The 15,881-nt window shown below is 32.6% G+C and overlaps 1 protein-coding gene, 1 long non-coding RNA gene and 1 other non-coding gene across 3 annotated transcripts; 1 reads left to right on the top strand and 2 right to left on the bottom strand.

Moving 5' to 3' along the window:
- Positions 1-92, top strand: LOC128033416 (small nucleolar RNA U30). The gene has a single exon (XR_008189542.1). It is a non-coding gene; the product is annotated as a small nucleolar RNA U30 (small nucleolar RNA).
- A 2,674-nt stretch (positions 93-2,766) lies between these two features.
- On the bottom strand, positions 2,767-3,381 carry LOC128041250 (uncharacterized). Its single transcript, XM_052630876.1, has 2 exons — positions 3,028-3,381; positions 2,767-2,936 (listed from the first exon to the last, which is right to left on the bottom strand). Exons 1-2 carry the CDS (start codon positions 3,246-3,248, stop codon positions 2,846-2,848), a joined length of 312 nt encoding a protein of 103 aa, XP_052486836.1. The 5' UTR covers positions 3,249-3,381; the 3' UTR covers positions 2,767-2,845.
- Positions 3,382-5,570: 2,189 nt separating this feature from the next.
- On the bottom strand, positions 5,571-7,212 carry LOC128041255 (uncharacterized). The gene is made up of 2 exons (XR_008195977.1): positions 6,231-7,212; positions 5,571-6,151 (listed from the first exon to the last, which is right to left on the bottom strand). It is a non-coding gene; the product is annotated as an uncharacterized LOC128041255 (long non-coding RNA).
- Between the last annotated feature and the right edge of the window lie 8,669 nt (positions 7,213-15,881).

The following is a 15,881-nucleotide window of genomic DNA, read 5'->3' as shown; positions in this document are numbered from 1 at the left end:
GGCGGTGATGATTATAGAAATTTAAATCTCGTTAACCTGATTTGTAAATTTGAGGATGAAACTTTCCATCCATTCTTAAACATTTTCTGAGCCTCTTCTCTCTCTTTGCAAGAACAATCTTTTTACCATATTTTGTTTATTCTTATTTTATCAACAAAAAAATGTGAAGCAAAATTAAAAGAACTAAAATAAGCAAAATGTTTTGGAAACTTGAATTATTATTTTTAATTATATCATCTATATTAAATTGAGGCTAAATTTAGAATTAGAACTAAATTGGTAAATTTTGTAAATGTTGAGGTTAAATTTATTGAATTTTGAGAATTTGAATTAAAATGACAAATTTTATAAACATTAAGGGCTAAACTTGTTGAATAATTTATATTTAGGATCAAATTGATAGAATATCAAAATATTAGAGGGCTAAATTTGTTATTAGACTAATAAAAAAGCTTACGTAAGCTTGTTGTGACTCATCTAATGACAACTAACGGAGAACCAAAATATTTGATTTCATAAAGTTTAATGACTAAATAAAAAAATTAATAGGTTAATAACCAGAATAAAACGAAGTTAATAATTTGTTGGCTCCTAATTCAACTTTAATTTCAATTTTCCTGTTTTGTACCTTGAACTCTAGTTCTATGCATCTCTCAATCTATGTTACCTTAGACTATTCATTTTTCATGAAGTATATGTATGCTACAATTGCGTATGACACATTTGGATATGGATCCATGATATAATCCTCCAAATACCTAAGAAAACTTAAAACAAGAATTGAGTATATCAACATTAAACACATATCTTTATCCGAATTCACCCAAAATCCATGTAGTATAGTGACCATCATCTAGATGCTAGTATTTTATGGAAGCAAATGTTTAGATCTTCCTGTAGTACATATACAACTTTCAAAAGGCTGCTTTCAAGAGTAAATCTTCATACTTATATCTCTTGTAGTTAAGATGTTTGAACAAGTTTATCCACTTTATAAACATATGGACATGGTTTGATTACAATAGTAGCCATTGTAATACACTATATATTATCCTAAAATTGTTGTATAAAGTGGTTTTGGGATGGACTAATAGAACCAAGTAGAATAATGCTAGAAAAAAAAAAGAATAAGTAATGAGAAAGGTTATAGGCAAGACACTTCCAAGAAGCTTTCTGTATGAGATAGTTTCTTTACTATGGCACGAATGGTCTGAAAATCTTACCCCTAGAGTACACGCACATGTCAAAACAAGTAGAATAATGCGAAAAGAATAAAAGAATGAGACAATTCCAAGAAGCTTTCTGTATGATATAGTTTCTTTACTGTGGCACAAATGGTCTGAAAATGTCATCCCTAGGATACAATGGTTACTCAAAACAAGGAAATGATTGCGCTTGAATTTCTTCTTGAACGCACATGTCAAAATGTTATCCTAGGATAGAATGACTGTTATTATCTAATGCTTTAAATTTTCTATTATTAGTTAAACCCGGCTTAAGATAGACTCGATTAACTTGTATTCCATTTTATTATTAAAAAATAATAAAATTTATTAAGTAGTAATTCGATTGAAGTTAGCCTAAATAGAAATAAGAATTAATGTCTTGATATCAAAAAATTATACTATTAACTAAAATAATTAAATTATGTATAAATTTGTTTAATATTAAGTAAGCAATTAATATAATATATCAAATTTTAAGAGCCCACCGGGCTCAGCCCGACTTGTGATGAGCTTCAACAAGAATTTTATGTATGGGATCACAAGCTGCTTGAAAATATTTTTGAAAAGTGTTCAAATAGTTAATTGATCGGATAATCAAATTGAATTAATATTAATTGAATTAATTGAATTTTTTAATCTTTTAATAGTTAACCGAATCAAAATTGTTTCAAAAAAAATAACTAAACCGAAATATTTCGGTTAACTCGGTCGGTTAACTGAATTAACCGAAATTGATATGTTTTTGTTTTTTTCGTTAAAACAAGTATAAAACATATAAAAAAAATTGGTAATGTTCAGTTGGCTGAATTAAAACTACATATATTTTGTATTATTAATTATTAAATTCGATTAATTTAATTAATTACTCGATTTCGAACCGAATTAATTGATAACCGAACTTCCAAAAAACCATTAACCTACCTCCGACCGAATTAGATTACCGATTTACCAAATTAGATCGATTCGGTCAATTAATTCGATTTTAACCAAAATTTAAACACCCCTAACTCAATCCATGTACATATCTAGGCATGACGATTGCCAATTCCTCTTGATCATGCTTCTGCTTTTCTCTATATCTTCCCTTTTCATAGGAATTATTCATCTCGTCCTTTAGTTTTCAACAAAAATGATAGATGGCTCTATGATTATAAACCTTTGTGAAGCTTTCAAAGCTTTATAAATCATCTAAGCCAAATGTTTGGTTATGTCATTCATACCGTGCCGACATTTGATCACAATCAATGATCCAATCGAAGTGGCTTTAGCTGATTTTGATTCATATAACATTACGTAACTTTAAACAAGACCAAGAAGTGGAAATCTTTTCTTTCATGGTTAGGATCTCAAATTTATTAAATATTCTCTTTTTAAATTCCATAATTGCACAAAATTCCCTCTTTGTTATTTTCTTCCTCACTCTGTTTTTTCTCTTTATTTCAATGACTAGTCAGTAAGTTGAGAAAAATTCGATAACAAAGCCGATAGAGAAAACTCTACTGAATTAGCTAATTAAATGATTTTAACCAATTGTATTTTCCGTCTATAACAAAATTGAAACACAAGTTGTCCGAAAAAGATAAATCCATATGAAAGAAAATGGATAAAACAATGTAAAGCTAGGAGAGTAGTCGATGGTTTACAACATATGATTGACAGATTCGACAAAATAGAGTTTTGTTCCGCTGATCGCCTGCTTTCGCATTCAACCTGGAAAAGCACGAAGATATGAAGTAAATTAGCCTTATAAAACAGGAGTCAACAGCATATATCAATCACTGTAAATAAGTGAAGGCTTAACCATTTTCTCTTGACAAGAGCGCCATTATTATTCCCGTTTGATCCACTGTTTGAATGCATATCATCAAAATTTGAAGAAGTTGACCCGCTATGTTCATGTATGGTTTGGTCCATCTCTTCCAAATCTTCCTCATACACTATTCGAGCCCCGCATTTCTTCACCATGGAATTGATGCCCCAGATTTCGAATGCAACCTCAATTTCAAATCTTTCCTTCAACATATCTGTGCTGGATCCAGAAACCTCAGTTTCTTTGCATTCTAATTCCACCAGGGATGACAAATCAATGCCATTACGAGGCAAAAATTGTATCCAAAGGTGGTCTTTGGTCACTCTCGTAGATTGACCGTCTAAATGAAAAGAGTCTGTTTTAAATTCTCCGGAGAAATTTCTACCATGGATAACTAATGTATACGAAATATGCTCCTCCCTTCGAGGTTTATTATTGAAGTCAGAAGAAAATACAGCTGAAAGCGAATCCTAAGTGTTGACACCATTTTTTGGATTGAAAAACGGGGTCGACTTGGGTTTTGACGAAAACGAAAAATAGGAGTCGCCACCAATCCTTTTTTATGAGGTGTGATTGGATCACCTCGAAAAGTGTTTGTTTTTAATAAACAGTTTGATTTTATTAAAACAACAAGTTTGGTCCACGAAATTCAGAAAAACGGGTTCGGGAGTCGGTTACGCACGAGGAAGGATTAGCACCCTCGATACGCCCAAAATTGGTACCTAGTTGATTACTTAATGTCTTAGTGTCGAAGATTGAGAACTTTAAAGAATTTTAAAAATACGATCCTTGTATTAAAACATTGAAAATTTTCAGAAAAGGGGCATATTTCACGTTATTCGAGAAAGAGAATCATATCCAGTAAGTTAGGACACAATGTCTCGAATTTTCGATACGCGAATGAATGCCAAAATTTTATTTATTTAAAAGATATTTTATTATCTCGGGTTTAGGAAAGGGATCATGCCCAGTAAGTTAGGACACGATCTTTTCTTAATTCCCGAGATCATTTAAAAACTTGAGTTTGAAAAGATTCGTATATTTAGATTTATTGTGAAAATCAAAACCCAGTAAGTTAGGGTACGATCTTCTCGAATCTAAACATGAAGTGCCATTTTTTAAAACAAATTTTGTTATATCGAGTGAAATAAAAACACGAAGTCGTAGTAAAAATGTGAAAGCAAATTACATTATTATGCATGGCAAAACCATGATGAATACAAAAGTATAAAAATAATATGGGCAATAATACTAAAATAAAATAAAGAAAAAGAACAAATCGATAACATGCGAAATAATAAACCGTAACATATAAATAAAATGCACAAATACATATAAATATTATATAAATATATATATAATATATATAAAAATGTGCATGTGAGATATAAAAAATTAATAAAATAAGATAAAATATATATATGTATAGATATAAAAGACGCCATATAAAAAATATATAAATATGTATACGTATATTCGTGAGAAAAATGGAAAGTATATACATATACATATATATAGATATACATATATAAAAAAGTATTTATGTATATATTAAATAAGTTAGAAAAAGAATACATATACATATACATATACATATACATATACATATATACATATATAAGCAAATATATAATAATATTAATATAATAAGACACATATATTTAAAATTACATAAGTAAATATAAATGAAAATATATATAATGAGAATAACAATGATATGTAATAATAATAATAATAATAATAATAATAATAATAATAATAATAATAATAATAATAAATTTATTAAGAAAATAAACAAAATAACAAAAGGACTAAACTAAAAATTTAAAACGAAATTCGGGGTTAAATCATAAATAAATTAAAGGGAAGGGACCACATTGAACACGCGAATAACATAGAGGGGCTGGAAGGGAAATTTTCCCTTCTCCTCTAAAACGCACAGCTTCATTGAGGACCAAATCGAGAAAAAAATGGAATTTTGTGGCAAAATTGAAAAATAAAAACAAAATAGGATCCAATCGTAAACAGCCTCAAAAGCGCAAGGACCAGGGGCGCAAATAACCCCTTTTATCCAGAAACACGCGGATCCTAGGCGGTTCGGGTCGGGTCGGTCCGATCCATGTCAAAACGACGTCGTTTTGAGGCTTTCTGAACTCCTCCAAAACGGCGCCGTTTTTGATATCCTATATATTCAAAAAATTTTCCAAAAAATTTCATTTTCCCCCTTTCAAAAAAAATCCGAAAATGCTCTCCCTCCCCTTTCTTCTCCCCAGAATCCGGCCAACGGTCCGGCCGAGAGCCACAGTACCGGTTGCCGGTTGCCGGTCGCCGGCGCCGGCATCACCGTACACGGCGGCGGAACTGAAAAGTTTCCTCTTTTTCTCTCCAACACGCTCCCTTGGCCTCCCCGAGCACTCCGGCGCCACCAACGAAGGTAAAAATCTTTCTTTTTTATTCTTTTTTTGTATTTTCGTATATTTTAAAATAAAAACAAAAATAAATAGAGTAAAAAGAAGTAAAAATTAAAAGAAACCTTTAGATCGAAATCGGTAACCACCTTTTTTCTGTTTCTATTTCTCTTCATTCAAAATCTCGTAGGAAAAAAAAAAGATCCCCTTTTTACATTGGTTGTTATGGCTTTATAGCCATGTTTACAATATTTTGATCTATTATTTTTTTACTTGTCATTTCTTTCTCTGATTTTGCAGGCAAGTGGGTGGAGTCGGTGATGGCAGAGACGTGACGTGCGGCGCCGGTGACCAGGGCAAGTGGATGACCCTAGGTGCGGCGCACCTAGGGTTAGGGGGCTGCTGTTTTTTTCTTTTCTGAAAATGGGCTAGGGTTTAGGTTAATTTAGTTGGGTTTGGGTATTGGGCAATTTGGGTCTGAAATTTTGGGTAGTGGGATTGGGCTGGTGGGTTGTTTTGTAATGGGTTTGGGAAGGGTTAAAATTGGGCTTGTACACTAAGAACTGTGTATCATTCAGAAAATTGGGAGGCAATTGCATCTTTATTATAGATTTTGAAGAGTCATCCGTTTGACTGCTAAACCATTTTGGGATTTCACTTCCCGGTATGACAATGTTATAACGTTCTGTTCTTGCATTTGCTACTAGCTGCAAAAAAAGACACATTTGCTGAAACTAGTACCATAAATCAATGGGAGCGATAATAGCAAAAATTAAAGGTACTAACCTTAAGACGTGTCTTCAGCATTGCTACTGCATTGTTATCCTCTGGCAATTTGAAGCAGTTAACAGCACAAATGTACCCATTAACCCCTGAAGGGAAAGCTGTTGTTGAAGGTGCAACTACTTCCAATGAAGCACAACCATCTATCCATAATTCTAAGCCAGCTGAAAGCTCGGGCAATGATTTAAGCCTTTTGCAGTCAAGTCAGTACTAGAGAAGTAAGCTTGGAAAGTCCACCAAGGGTTGCAGGTAGGGTGATGAAATTGTTATCACTAAGCTGTAGAATTTCCAACGAGGACAAGCTGCAAATATCATTAGGAATAACCCCCTCATCAAGGTTGCAATCAATTAAATCCAACTCTCTTAAAGTACTCAAACCTGACAAAATTGCAGGTAGCCTCAAACTCTTACAGTCCCAACTAGGACCTTTTGTTGCGCTCGAAATAAAAGGCCAATATGCTCGTACCGTAGATGGTGGTCCCTTGCATCCTCGAAAAGATAAAAACTTCAGATTTTTCATATGAAAAATGAAGGACGGCGGTGTTGTTATGGCAATTCCACTCAAGTCAAGTTTCTCCAAAGATTTTATTTGCTGCAAATTCTCTGGCAAATTTTCAAGCTTAGAGCAACCAGAGAGAACAAGAGTTGTGAGGAATTCACAACCACCTATGCTGCTTGGGAGATTCTCAAGCTTTCAACAATCTTTCAGATTTAACAACACAAGACTCCTGAGATGTCCAATTGAAGAGGGAAGTTCGTTAATACCAGTCCCATCTAAATGAAGCTTTTTCAAACACTCCATTTCTCCCACAACCTCTGGAATCCATTTTATATTTGAACAACCTGAAAGAATTAATGTTTCAAGAGATTGCTTTCCAATTTCGGATGGGAAACTCCTAAGGCTTTTGCAGTTTCTTAAATTCAAAAGCTTAAGCCTCCTTAGAAACCTGATGCTTGGATGAAAATCTGCTATTCCAGTACCTTCCAAAACCAAACTTTCAAGGTTTGGGACCATTCTGAAATCTGGTGCTTTCACAAGATTTCTAGAGAATTTGAGGTCGACCAATTTAACTTATGCAAAGGCTGCTGGAAAAAAACAATAGAAAAACAAAGAATTGAAATGTCATTTTTTTTGTTACTTCCGCTATCTGTGTTAGGCAAATAATTGATAAAACAATGTAATTCCTACCATGTCTGGCTTCCATAATTTTTGAATGCAGCTATAAGGCAGAAGAAGTGCAACAAGCTTTTCTGGTTGGAAGCTTGAAGGGAAGGATTTGAAAGGATACCCATGCCACTCCAAAAGTCTTAACTCGTTGCTAAGATAGTTAATATCACGAGAATTTGGGGCATTGAAGAACCTGAGCAATCTTAACCTTTTCATCTTCAAGAAGGCATCAGCACTCAAAGTCCAGGTCTTATTTTGTTCGCTGATAACCAAGGGCAAATGATGAATGGCCTCCAAAAAATACAGAGTAATCAACTACAAATAAACAGATAGATGTATGAATTTGTACCCGGTATAATCCAAGACTATTCCTTGAACAGCTTCCGTAGCCTGAAAATCAGAGTAATCGACAATTAATAATAAATTTAATGGCTCAACTCGGCATATAACAGCTATGACAAGTTTAGTTACTAGAGTAATAGAAAAAGCTTATATAATTAAATATAAAATACAAACAATTAGTGCAAATTTACAAATAATAAGTAAATAAGACCTCTTCAATATAAGAAAAAGTTATACCTCCCTTTGTGACAAACAAATTATGTGAGTGGCTAAAAATTATCAATTATAACTAATTTATAGTTAACTCCTATACTTAAATAAGCAAAAAATAATAATACCCCTACCAAATGTAGCACTTAATACTAATATTTACTTGAAGACTTAGGGTGTGTTTGGTTCGCTGTATTGGATTAGAGGTATATTGGATTAGAGGTGTAATAGCAAATCAACTGTTTGGTTGAATGTAATGGAATAGAGGCGTAATAGTAATCTTGTGTTTGGTTGAATGGAATAGAGGTGTAATAGCATAATGGAAAAAACTAAAATGACTAGAATACCCTTACCATAAATTTGTTTTGGTAAATGATTATTGTTATTGTTATTTAAATTTTAATAAGATTTTATTATCAGTAATAAATATTTTAATCATATTTAAACATAATTATTATTAAATATATTTTAATTAAAATATATAATTTAATAAAATTCTTATAATTAGCAGAAATTTGTTTTGGTAAATTATTATTGTTATTGTTATTTAAATTTTAATAAGATTATTAATATCAATAATAAATAATTTAATCATATTTAAACATAATTATTATTAAATATATTATAATTAAAATATATAATTTAATAAAATTCTTAATAATTCATATTCTTATATGAATTTACTCAAATCATAATATATGATACTATAAATGAAAATTTGAAATAATTAATATTAAATATATTTTAATTAAAATATATGATTTAATACAATTTAAAATAATTATTATTAAATATAATTTCATAAAATGTTCTTATGAATTTACTAAAATCAATATATAACTTGAGAATTATATTCGCATAAACATAATTAACTTATACTAAGAAAAGTTAGATGAAAATGAAATTGTACATCATAATCCATATGTTATATAGTTTTACAACATCAAAAGTTTGAACATTGATATTTAATGGTGAGAAAGAAATCTTGACCCATTCCAATCGAACATGAAGCTAAACTAAAGAAAACGATCATTTGAGTTGGATGATCGGGAATTTTACTCAAAGCATCATACCGCTGATCGTCGGTTAAACCTTCAATTGACCATAAGGCTGAATATAAATTTGAAGCTTTCTCTTCCATCTTTTCTTCTGACTTCTGTTGAACTACCACCTCGGAGGCAATACTCCTACTGATTTGATCGCCAACGACCTGGATTTTTTCCCCCAACAAGGTGGCAGCCTCCTCAAATGAAGAATACACATTATCACGAGCATCAGATTTCTTCTTTCTCTTGTTTGAAGATGAGGAACCCCCTTGGTCTCTATCTCCTCGCGGATCTGTACCAGAAACATCCATGTCGTCTAAAGAGACGTCGACTTGCATCATAGAATGTGTTTCTCTCTTCATTCATATCTCGTAGTACGTTCATCCTCGATGTATTTCTTCAAGAACATCAAGATTGTTTAAGCGTCTTTCCATCACCGATCTCTTGCGTATATCGCAGTAAGCTGGTTGTAGTAAGGGAAAGAACGATGTCTGAACTGAGAGGCTTCTTTGTGACTCTAAAAAAAATGAGGAAATCATATTAGTTATAAGTTTTGTAAAAAACAAATAAATACTTGAAATACATTTTACCTTTACATATGATTCCCAAATCGCATCTTCAAAGAACAACGAGTCGCTTATGCTCGTCCCAACCAAAACCATCATTGTTTTGGCCATTAAGCATGTCGTGAGCAATGACCATTCCTTTTGGGCACCTAATTGAGATTCAATATTTGGTTTCGCCTTCAACATTGCTCTTGGTAAAGCCTTTTCTAGCATTTTCTCTAGCTCGTTCAAATAACCGACTTTGAACCCGGTATCAGCATTAAATGTTCCTACATTGTGCAAATCCACCATGCAAGAAACCAAGGCTGCATCCTCTTCTGGAACCCATTTTCTTTTGCTTCCTCGAGAAGCTTGAGAAGAAGCACCCATTGGTGGAACACCTGACATATTGTTCTTAAGAAAAAAAAAACAAATTAACATTATTTACTATTTTGAATATCATGAATCAAAAGGTGAACAGTTTATAATATTATATCAGTAGTTCAATACTAAATTTAAATTTATAACACATGCTGAATGAAAAGATAATTAAATTATAATTCAACAAAGTTTAGTACAATACAGAATTTTAATCAAAGACCACCAAAGTTTCATAAACTAGATACATAAAATAACATCAACAAATCAATTCAAACTCAATTTGTCCCTAAACCTAACTAATTTCTAGATGCTTGCCATTCATCGAACATTTGGTTGGCTAGTTCCATCCTCCAAGTTGCCCAAGCATCCGATGGATGAATATTTGTGATATTCGGTTCATCGTCATCTACCACATTAGTAGGTAATCCTTCTCCCACCTCCGCTTCAATGGGATCAATACTCATATGGGTTCGAATAAAATTATGGAGCAAACAACATGCAATAATAATTCTATTGTGCACCCTTACAGGATAAAACAATGGACTCCTAAGTATTCCCCATCTAAGTTTTAATAAGCCAAAGCATCTTTCAATGACATTACGTGCAGAGGCATGTTTCATATTAAAAAACTCTTGCGGAGAACTTGGTTGATAACCCTGACGCCACTCGTTCAGATGATATCGCTGTCCTCTAAATGGTGCAAGAAATCCCTCACAATTTGTGTATCCAGCATCAACTAGATAATAACAACCTATAAAATAAATTTTTTAAAAAATGATTAATTCAGCTAACAAAGTTTGATCTTAATGAATAATTCAAATTCCTCTAACTATGCACTGTACCATGAGGAACTTTTAGTCCATGTCTTCTACTAATGGCATCTCGAAGCACCTGTCCATCGGCAACTGAACCTTCCCAACCAGGAAGAACATAAACAAATTGCATCTCAGGTGTACAAACACCTAGCATATTTGTTGCTATGTCACCTTTTCGGGTTCGATATCTAGGTTTATCAACTGTTGGCACCCTAATCTTGATGTGGGTTCCATCAAGAGCACCTAAGCAATTCTATATGACATGATATAAAACCTTGAGTTAGAATACTAATTTAATTCTAAGTCAACTAAATGTTGTACAAGCTATATATAAAACTCAGTCTAATACCTTAAACCATTTCCACCTTGTGTCAGAAGAATCGGCTGTAATTGGCTCCGGCTTTTTAAATAAGACATCTTGTAAGCGTATGACAGCAATTAAAACACTATGAAATGCTCTGCTTACAGTTTCCCCGGACCTTCTAAAGTGATGCTTGATAACTCGATTTTTAAGGTGATAGGAGATGATATGTAAAAACATTGCTACTTGCTCATCAACAAGCATGAACCTTGACGACTTCAATCCCCCTATCGATTCTAACATCTCACATAGTTTAAAAAAGGCAGTTCTATTCATCCTAACTTGTTCAATACAAGTCTCGTCACTAGTATATACAAGCCTCTTCACATAATCCCGTTGTGCATAAAAATCTACGGTATAGGACCTAATCCTTGGTCTATAAGTATGTAGGCTAAGGCTGGCACCCATTCTAAATAAGAACCAAATCGCGATTCTACAGATTTCCAACCAAATTGTCAATGCAGCACCGATTCTTTTACGCCTCACACTTTGTGCAATTAAGGGCAGACGAGTCATTACTGCACCATATTAAAATTAGAACTCAGTATCAATCCCCTCACACTTTAGAGATGCAAATTTATTAAAATAAATATCGTATAAGATATCTTTTTCAATTAATAAAATAGATAATTCATTCAATTTTGTTGAGATATTGTTAATCTTGATGAGATTTTATAAATTTTAATTTTAGAACATTTTCTCCGTTGATGCAACAAAAACATGAGTAATTAACATTATACGCATTTGAAAAAGGAATAAACTCTTTATGAATAATTATGTCGGTTGAGTGTCATTTTATAATTTGATAATTTATTTGAAAATAATATTATAATCAATTTGAATTAAATAAGGAATTTGAATATTATTAATTTAATAACAATTATATAAGCATCGAAATTGGAACTTGATTGATTGTTTATATAAGTACCGAATTATATTTTAATTAAAATATGCGATTTAATCTTAAATTTGGATATTATATAAGCATCGAAATTGGAACTTGATTGATTGTTTATATAAGTACGAATTATATTTTAATTAAAATATGCGATTTAATCTTAAATTTGGACATTATATAAGCATCGAAATTGGAACTTGATTGATTGTTTATACATAATTCAAAAATAGAGAGCTTATTATATAAAAAGCCTTGTAAATTAATTCAATAATTATTTGAGTCTTTAATAATAACAACTATATTGTTTAAATATATTGTTTAAATTAAACCGAAAATAAATATTTCGGTTGAGACCATGGTGTTCATACAGTTGAATAACTCCAGACTTCCATTTGAAGGGCGTGTAATTTAGTGAAATAGCTTTTACTCGAATAACGTTGTATTAAAATGTTTGAAGCGATGGTTAATATGAGTTTGGTCAATCTTTGTAGGATGCATTTGTAAGCAAGTTTCCTCAATTAGTTGATGCATAATTTATTAAATCCACTCATGAACAAGCATGATAAAAGAATGCGAAAAATTCACCAAAATCATGCAAATAACATCATTACGCAACTACCTTTAGATTCAAGTAGATTGGACATTCATGATGACTTGGATAATAAAATAACTATAATGAGAAAGGGCAATGCTCAGAAAGCCTTCAAAGTCGATATATATATGAGATGGAGAGTAGGTTAAAGAGTTACATGCAAATAAGACATTACCAGAATTATATTCTATCCAATAATTGAAGCGGAGTGTATTGAAGGATGTTTTATTAGATGGGGCTATCAAAGTAGGCTTTCTTATTTCTTCTAAGGGAGCTTATAATCTTAGAACCATGGAGTGCTGCTGGTTTTATGTTCTGGTAATGTAATTTTTTATGGTAGAGTTAACAATCTTGCCAGTATCATATTAGAGAGAATTAAGTTAAAAGGCTCATAGTTCTTCAATACTAATCTCGATATGATAAAAAAATCAAATAATTTAATTGCAAAAAAACTTACAGTGACTTAGTAAATACAAGAGGCTTAGTTATGGGTGGAGCAAGCAAGCCAAGGGACTAAGGGAGTAGTGCTAGTGGCGGAGGTGAAGCAAGCAAGGAGGTTGGGACCGAGAGGTGAAAATAAAATACAATTTCAATAATAAAAAAAGAAGAAAAAGTAAAGCAATACGTTTGAAGAAGTAAAACAACATGCCCATAACATAACGAATAAGAAACACATAAATAACATAACCCAACAAAGAAGAAAAAGCTAAATAGGAATATTTCATGATGTGTAATAGGAGATGACTAGCACTTCGAATTTAAAGGAATTTATGTTATTTGGTTTCATAGTTTAGGGATTCATCAGCTGACAGTTGGTCTAGATCATTGGTCCAGATACAACTTCACGAATGAGTTTCTATTTGGTTTCAATGATTTTTAACTTGTCTTCATTGTCTTGCTCTGCTTAGCTTTGTTACGGAAAAAAGGTTGCATTTAACTAGAAACTCATGGTGTCGGGGTTTATTCCAAGAAATCCACTAATTACTTCTTCAACTATGTTTGTAGGTACCACTGAAAACACATGAAAAGAAGTCTATCTTAAAGTTTTTCTCAACAATGAAAGTTAAAAAGGAACAAGAATCAAACATGGAACAAAGTCTGTGCGATGAATATGTCAAAAAAAATTTGCTGAATAACTTAAAGGAGGAACCTAAAAGCAGAGATGATAGACTTGCATCCTTAACAGATAAAACCGTTCACCTCTTTTAGTAAGCAATTCACCATTCACTTTAGCATACTTTAAATGACAACACAATCAGTCGCTCGCAAAATAAAACCAATCAAATGCATTGCAAATAACTTCAATTAACACCAAGTGCTTTCTTTTACACAACAAATCAATAAGAACAACAGAAGAACACATGCAACCCCAAATCCCCCTTAAAAACGCTTCTTTTCCTTTGATTAATTAATGCTTTTAACAATTTAAACCCAAAATGAAACAACTTCCAATTCCCTGTTAGAACGAACCAACAAAGCCTATATACTTAATCATGAAGTAAAGAAAAAAAAAAGAAATCACCCACTAATAAAAAACATAAAGGTCTTTTTTTTTTAAATGGTGCAATATAAAACCAAAAGAGCTAAAAACCTCAGTAAATGAATGATATTAAGTTATTAACATACAAGGAAAATGATCATAGTTTATATGAAGAAAAAATACCTGAAACTAGGTTAAAACTTCTGGGTCTGTTACAGAAAACAAAGAAAGAAAGGAGAAGCCTTTGTAAATTTTTACTTAGAGAGAGAAAAATAGAAGCAACTCTCTTCTTGCCTTTCTCTATGGCATGCTCGAGAAGAATTTGGGGCTACTGGCCGAAGGCGAAGCAAGCAATGAAGGAGATAAAGGAGAGACAAATAAGGGGACAGAGGGCAAATTAGGGCGTGAAAACTAAAACGGATGTAAACTGAGGAGAAGGCAGGGATTAGAAAACAGAGAATTTCGGGGATTAGGGGCGTAACGTATTAGGGGTGTATTAGGCAATACATTGAACCAAACACCTGCTTAAGAGGGGCTTAAGTGGGGCCCACGGATTAGGGGTGTATTGGCTAATCCAATACACCCAACCAAGCATGCTCTTACTGTGTTTTCTATTAGCACATTATAGGTATCATTTTCTTCCCACAATCTACTACGTTCTCCTGGTTCATTAGGAGATTCTTGGTAAACAATTTTCTTTCCCATCTCTTGTAACAAGTCATTCATCGATAATTTGTTGTCTTCATCAATTATTATAAGAGATTTCTTAATGAGAACATCTATTCCAATATCTGCAAAAAAGCCACAACCATCGAGAATTTTGGCTACCATATCTTTGTCTTCTCCTTTGAAGAAGCATGCAATATCTATAAATATATCTTTCTCTGACTGTTCTAACCCATCAAAGCTTATTTGAAGCCTGTCTAGAATTTCTTTGTTGGACTCCTTTTTAAGTCTTTCAGTAGCACTTCTCCATTGAGCTTCATCGATCGCGCAGACGAAAAGAACCAAAACTTCAAGAGCTAACGGAAGGCCATTGGCATATTCCACTACAAGTTTAGAAAGCTCAAAAAATTGCTTTGCAGGTGTTTCACTTTTGAAAGCTTTCAAACTGAAAAGGCGAAGTGCTTCCTCAGCATTCAATTTCGTCGGATTATACACATCATCAACTCCGTAGATTTGTAGCAGATGCTCGTCTCTTGTCGTTATGATGATCCTGCTTCCTAAACCAAACCAACCACGCTTGCCTATCAAACATTTTAAGTGTTGTATGTTATCCACATCATCAATAACAACAAAAATCTTTTTATGAGATAACATACGACTTATGATGTCATTCCCATCATGAACATTAAAGAAATTGAAACTTTCCTCTGGAAAAATTTGGGAAAGAAGTTGTTTCTGCAAATAAACAAGTCCATGTTTCTCTGCAACTTCACGAACATCGGCCAGAAAGGTTTTGCCTTCAAAAGGACTTGAAATTTGGGCATAAACAAATCTTGCAAGAGTTGTTTTACCTAACCCGCCCATTCCACAAATCCCTATAATCTGAACACTATCATCTTCCTCCCCTATGCCTATTTTGCAATGCAACTCTTCCAAACGTGATTCAATTCCAATCATGTCAGTAGGAGCACTTGCAAATGTTTGACATAGTTTTGTTGATACTCTTTTAATGATTTCTCCAATAAGTTCTGATTCATGCCTTCAGATATAAAGCAAATGAAATAGCTTAGTGAAACTTTAAGGTCACATTCCTTACCTGATGCCTAAAATTTCAAATTTGATGCTGGTAAGATATTATTGAAGTGAAAGA

Source organism: Gossypium raimondii, chromosome 1 (genome assembly GCF_025698545.1).
Source record: "Gossypium raimondii isolate GPD5lz chromosome 1, ASM2569854v1, whole genome shotgun sequence".
Classification (NCBI taxonomy): Eukaryota; Viridiplantae; Streptophyta; class Magnoliopsida; order Malvales; family Malvaceae; genus Gossypium; species Gossypium raimondii.
The sequence above is the reverse complement of the archived record's forward strand: the minus strand, read 5'-3'. Positions and strand labels throughout refer to the sequence as shown.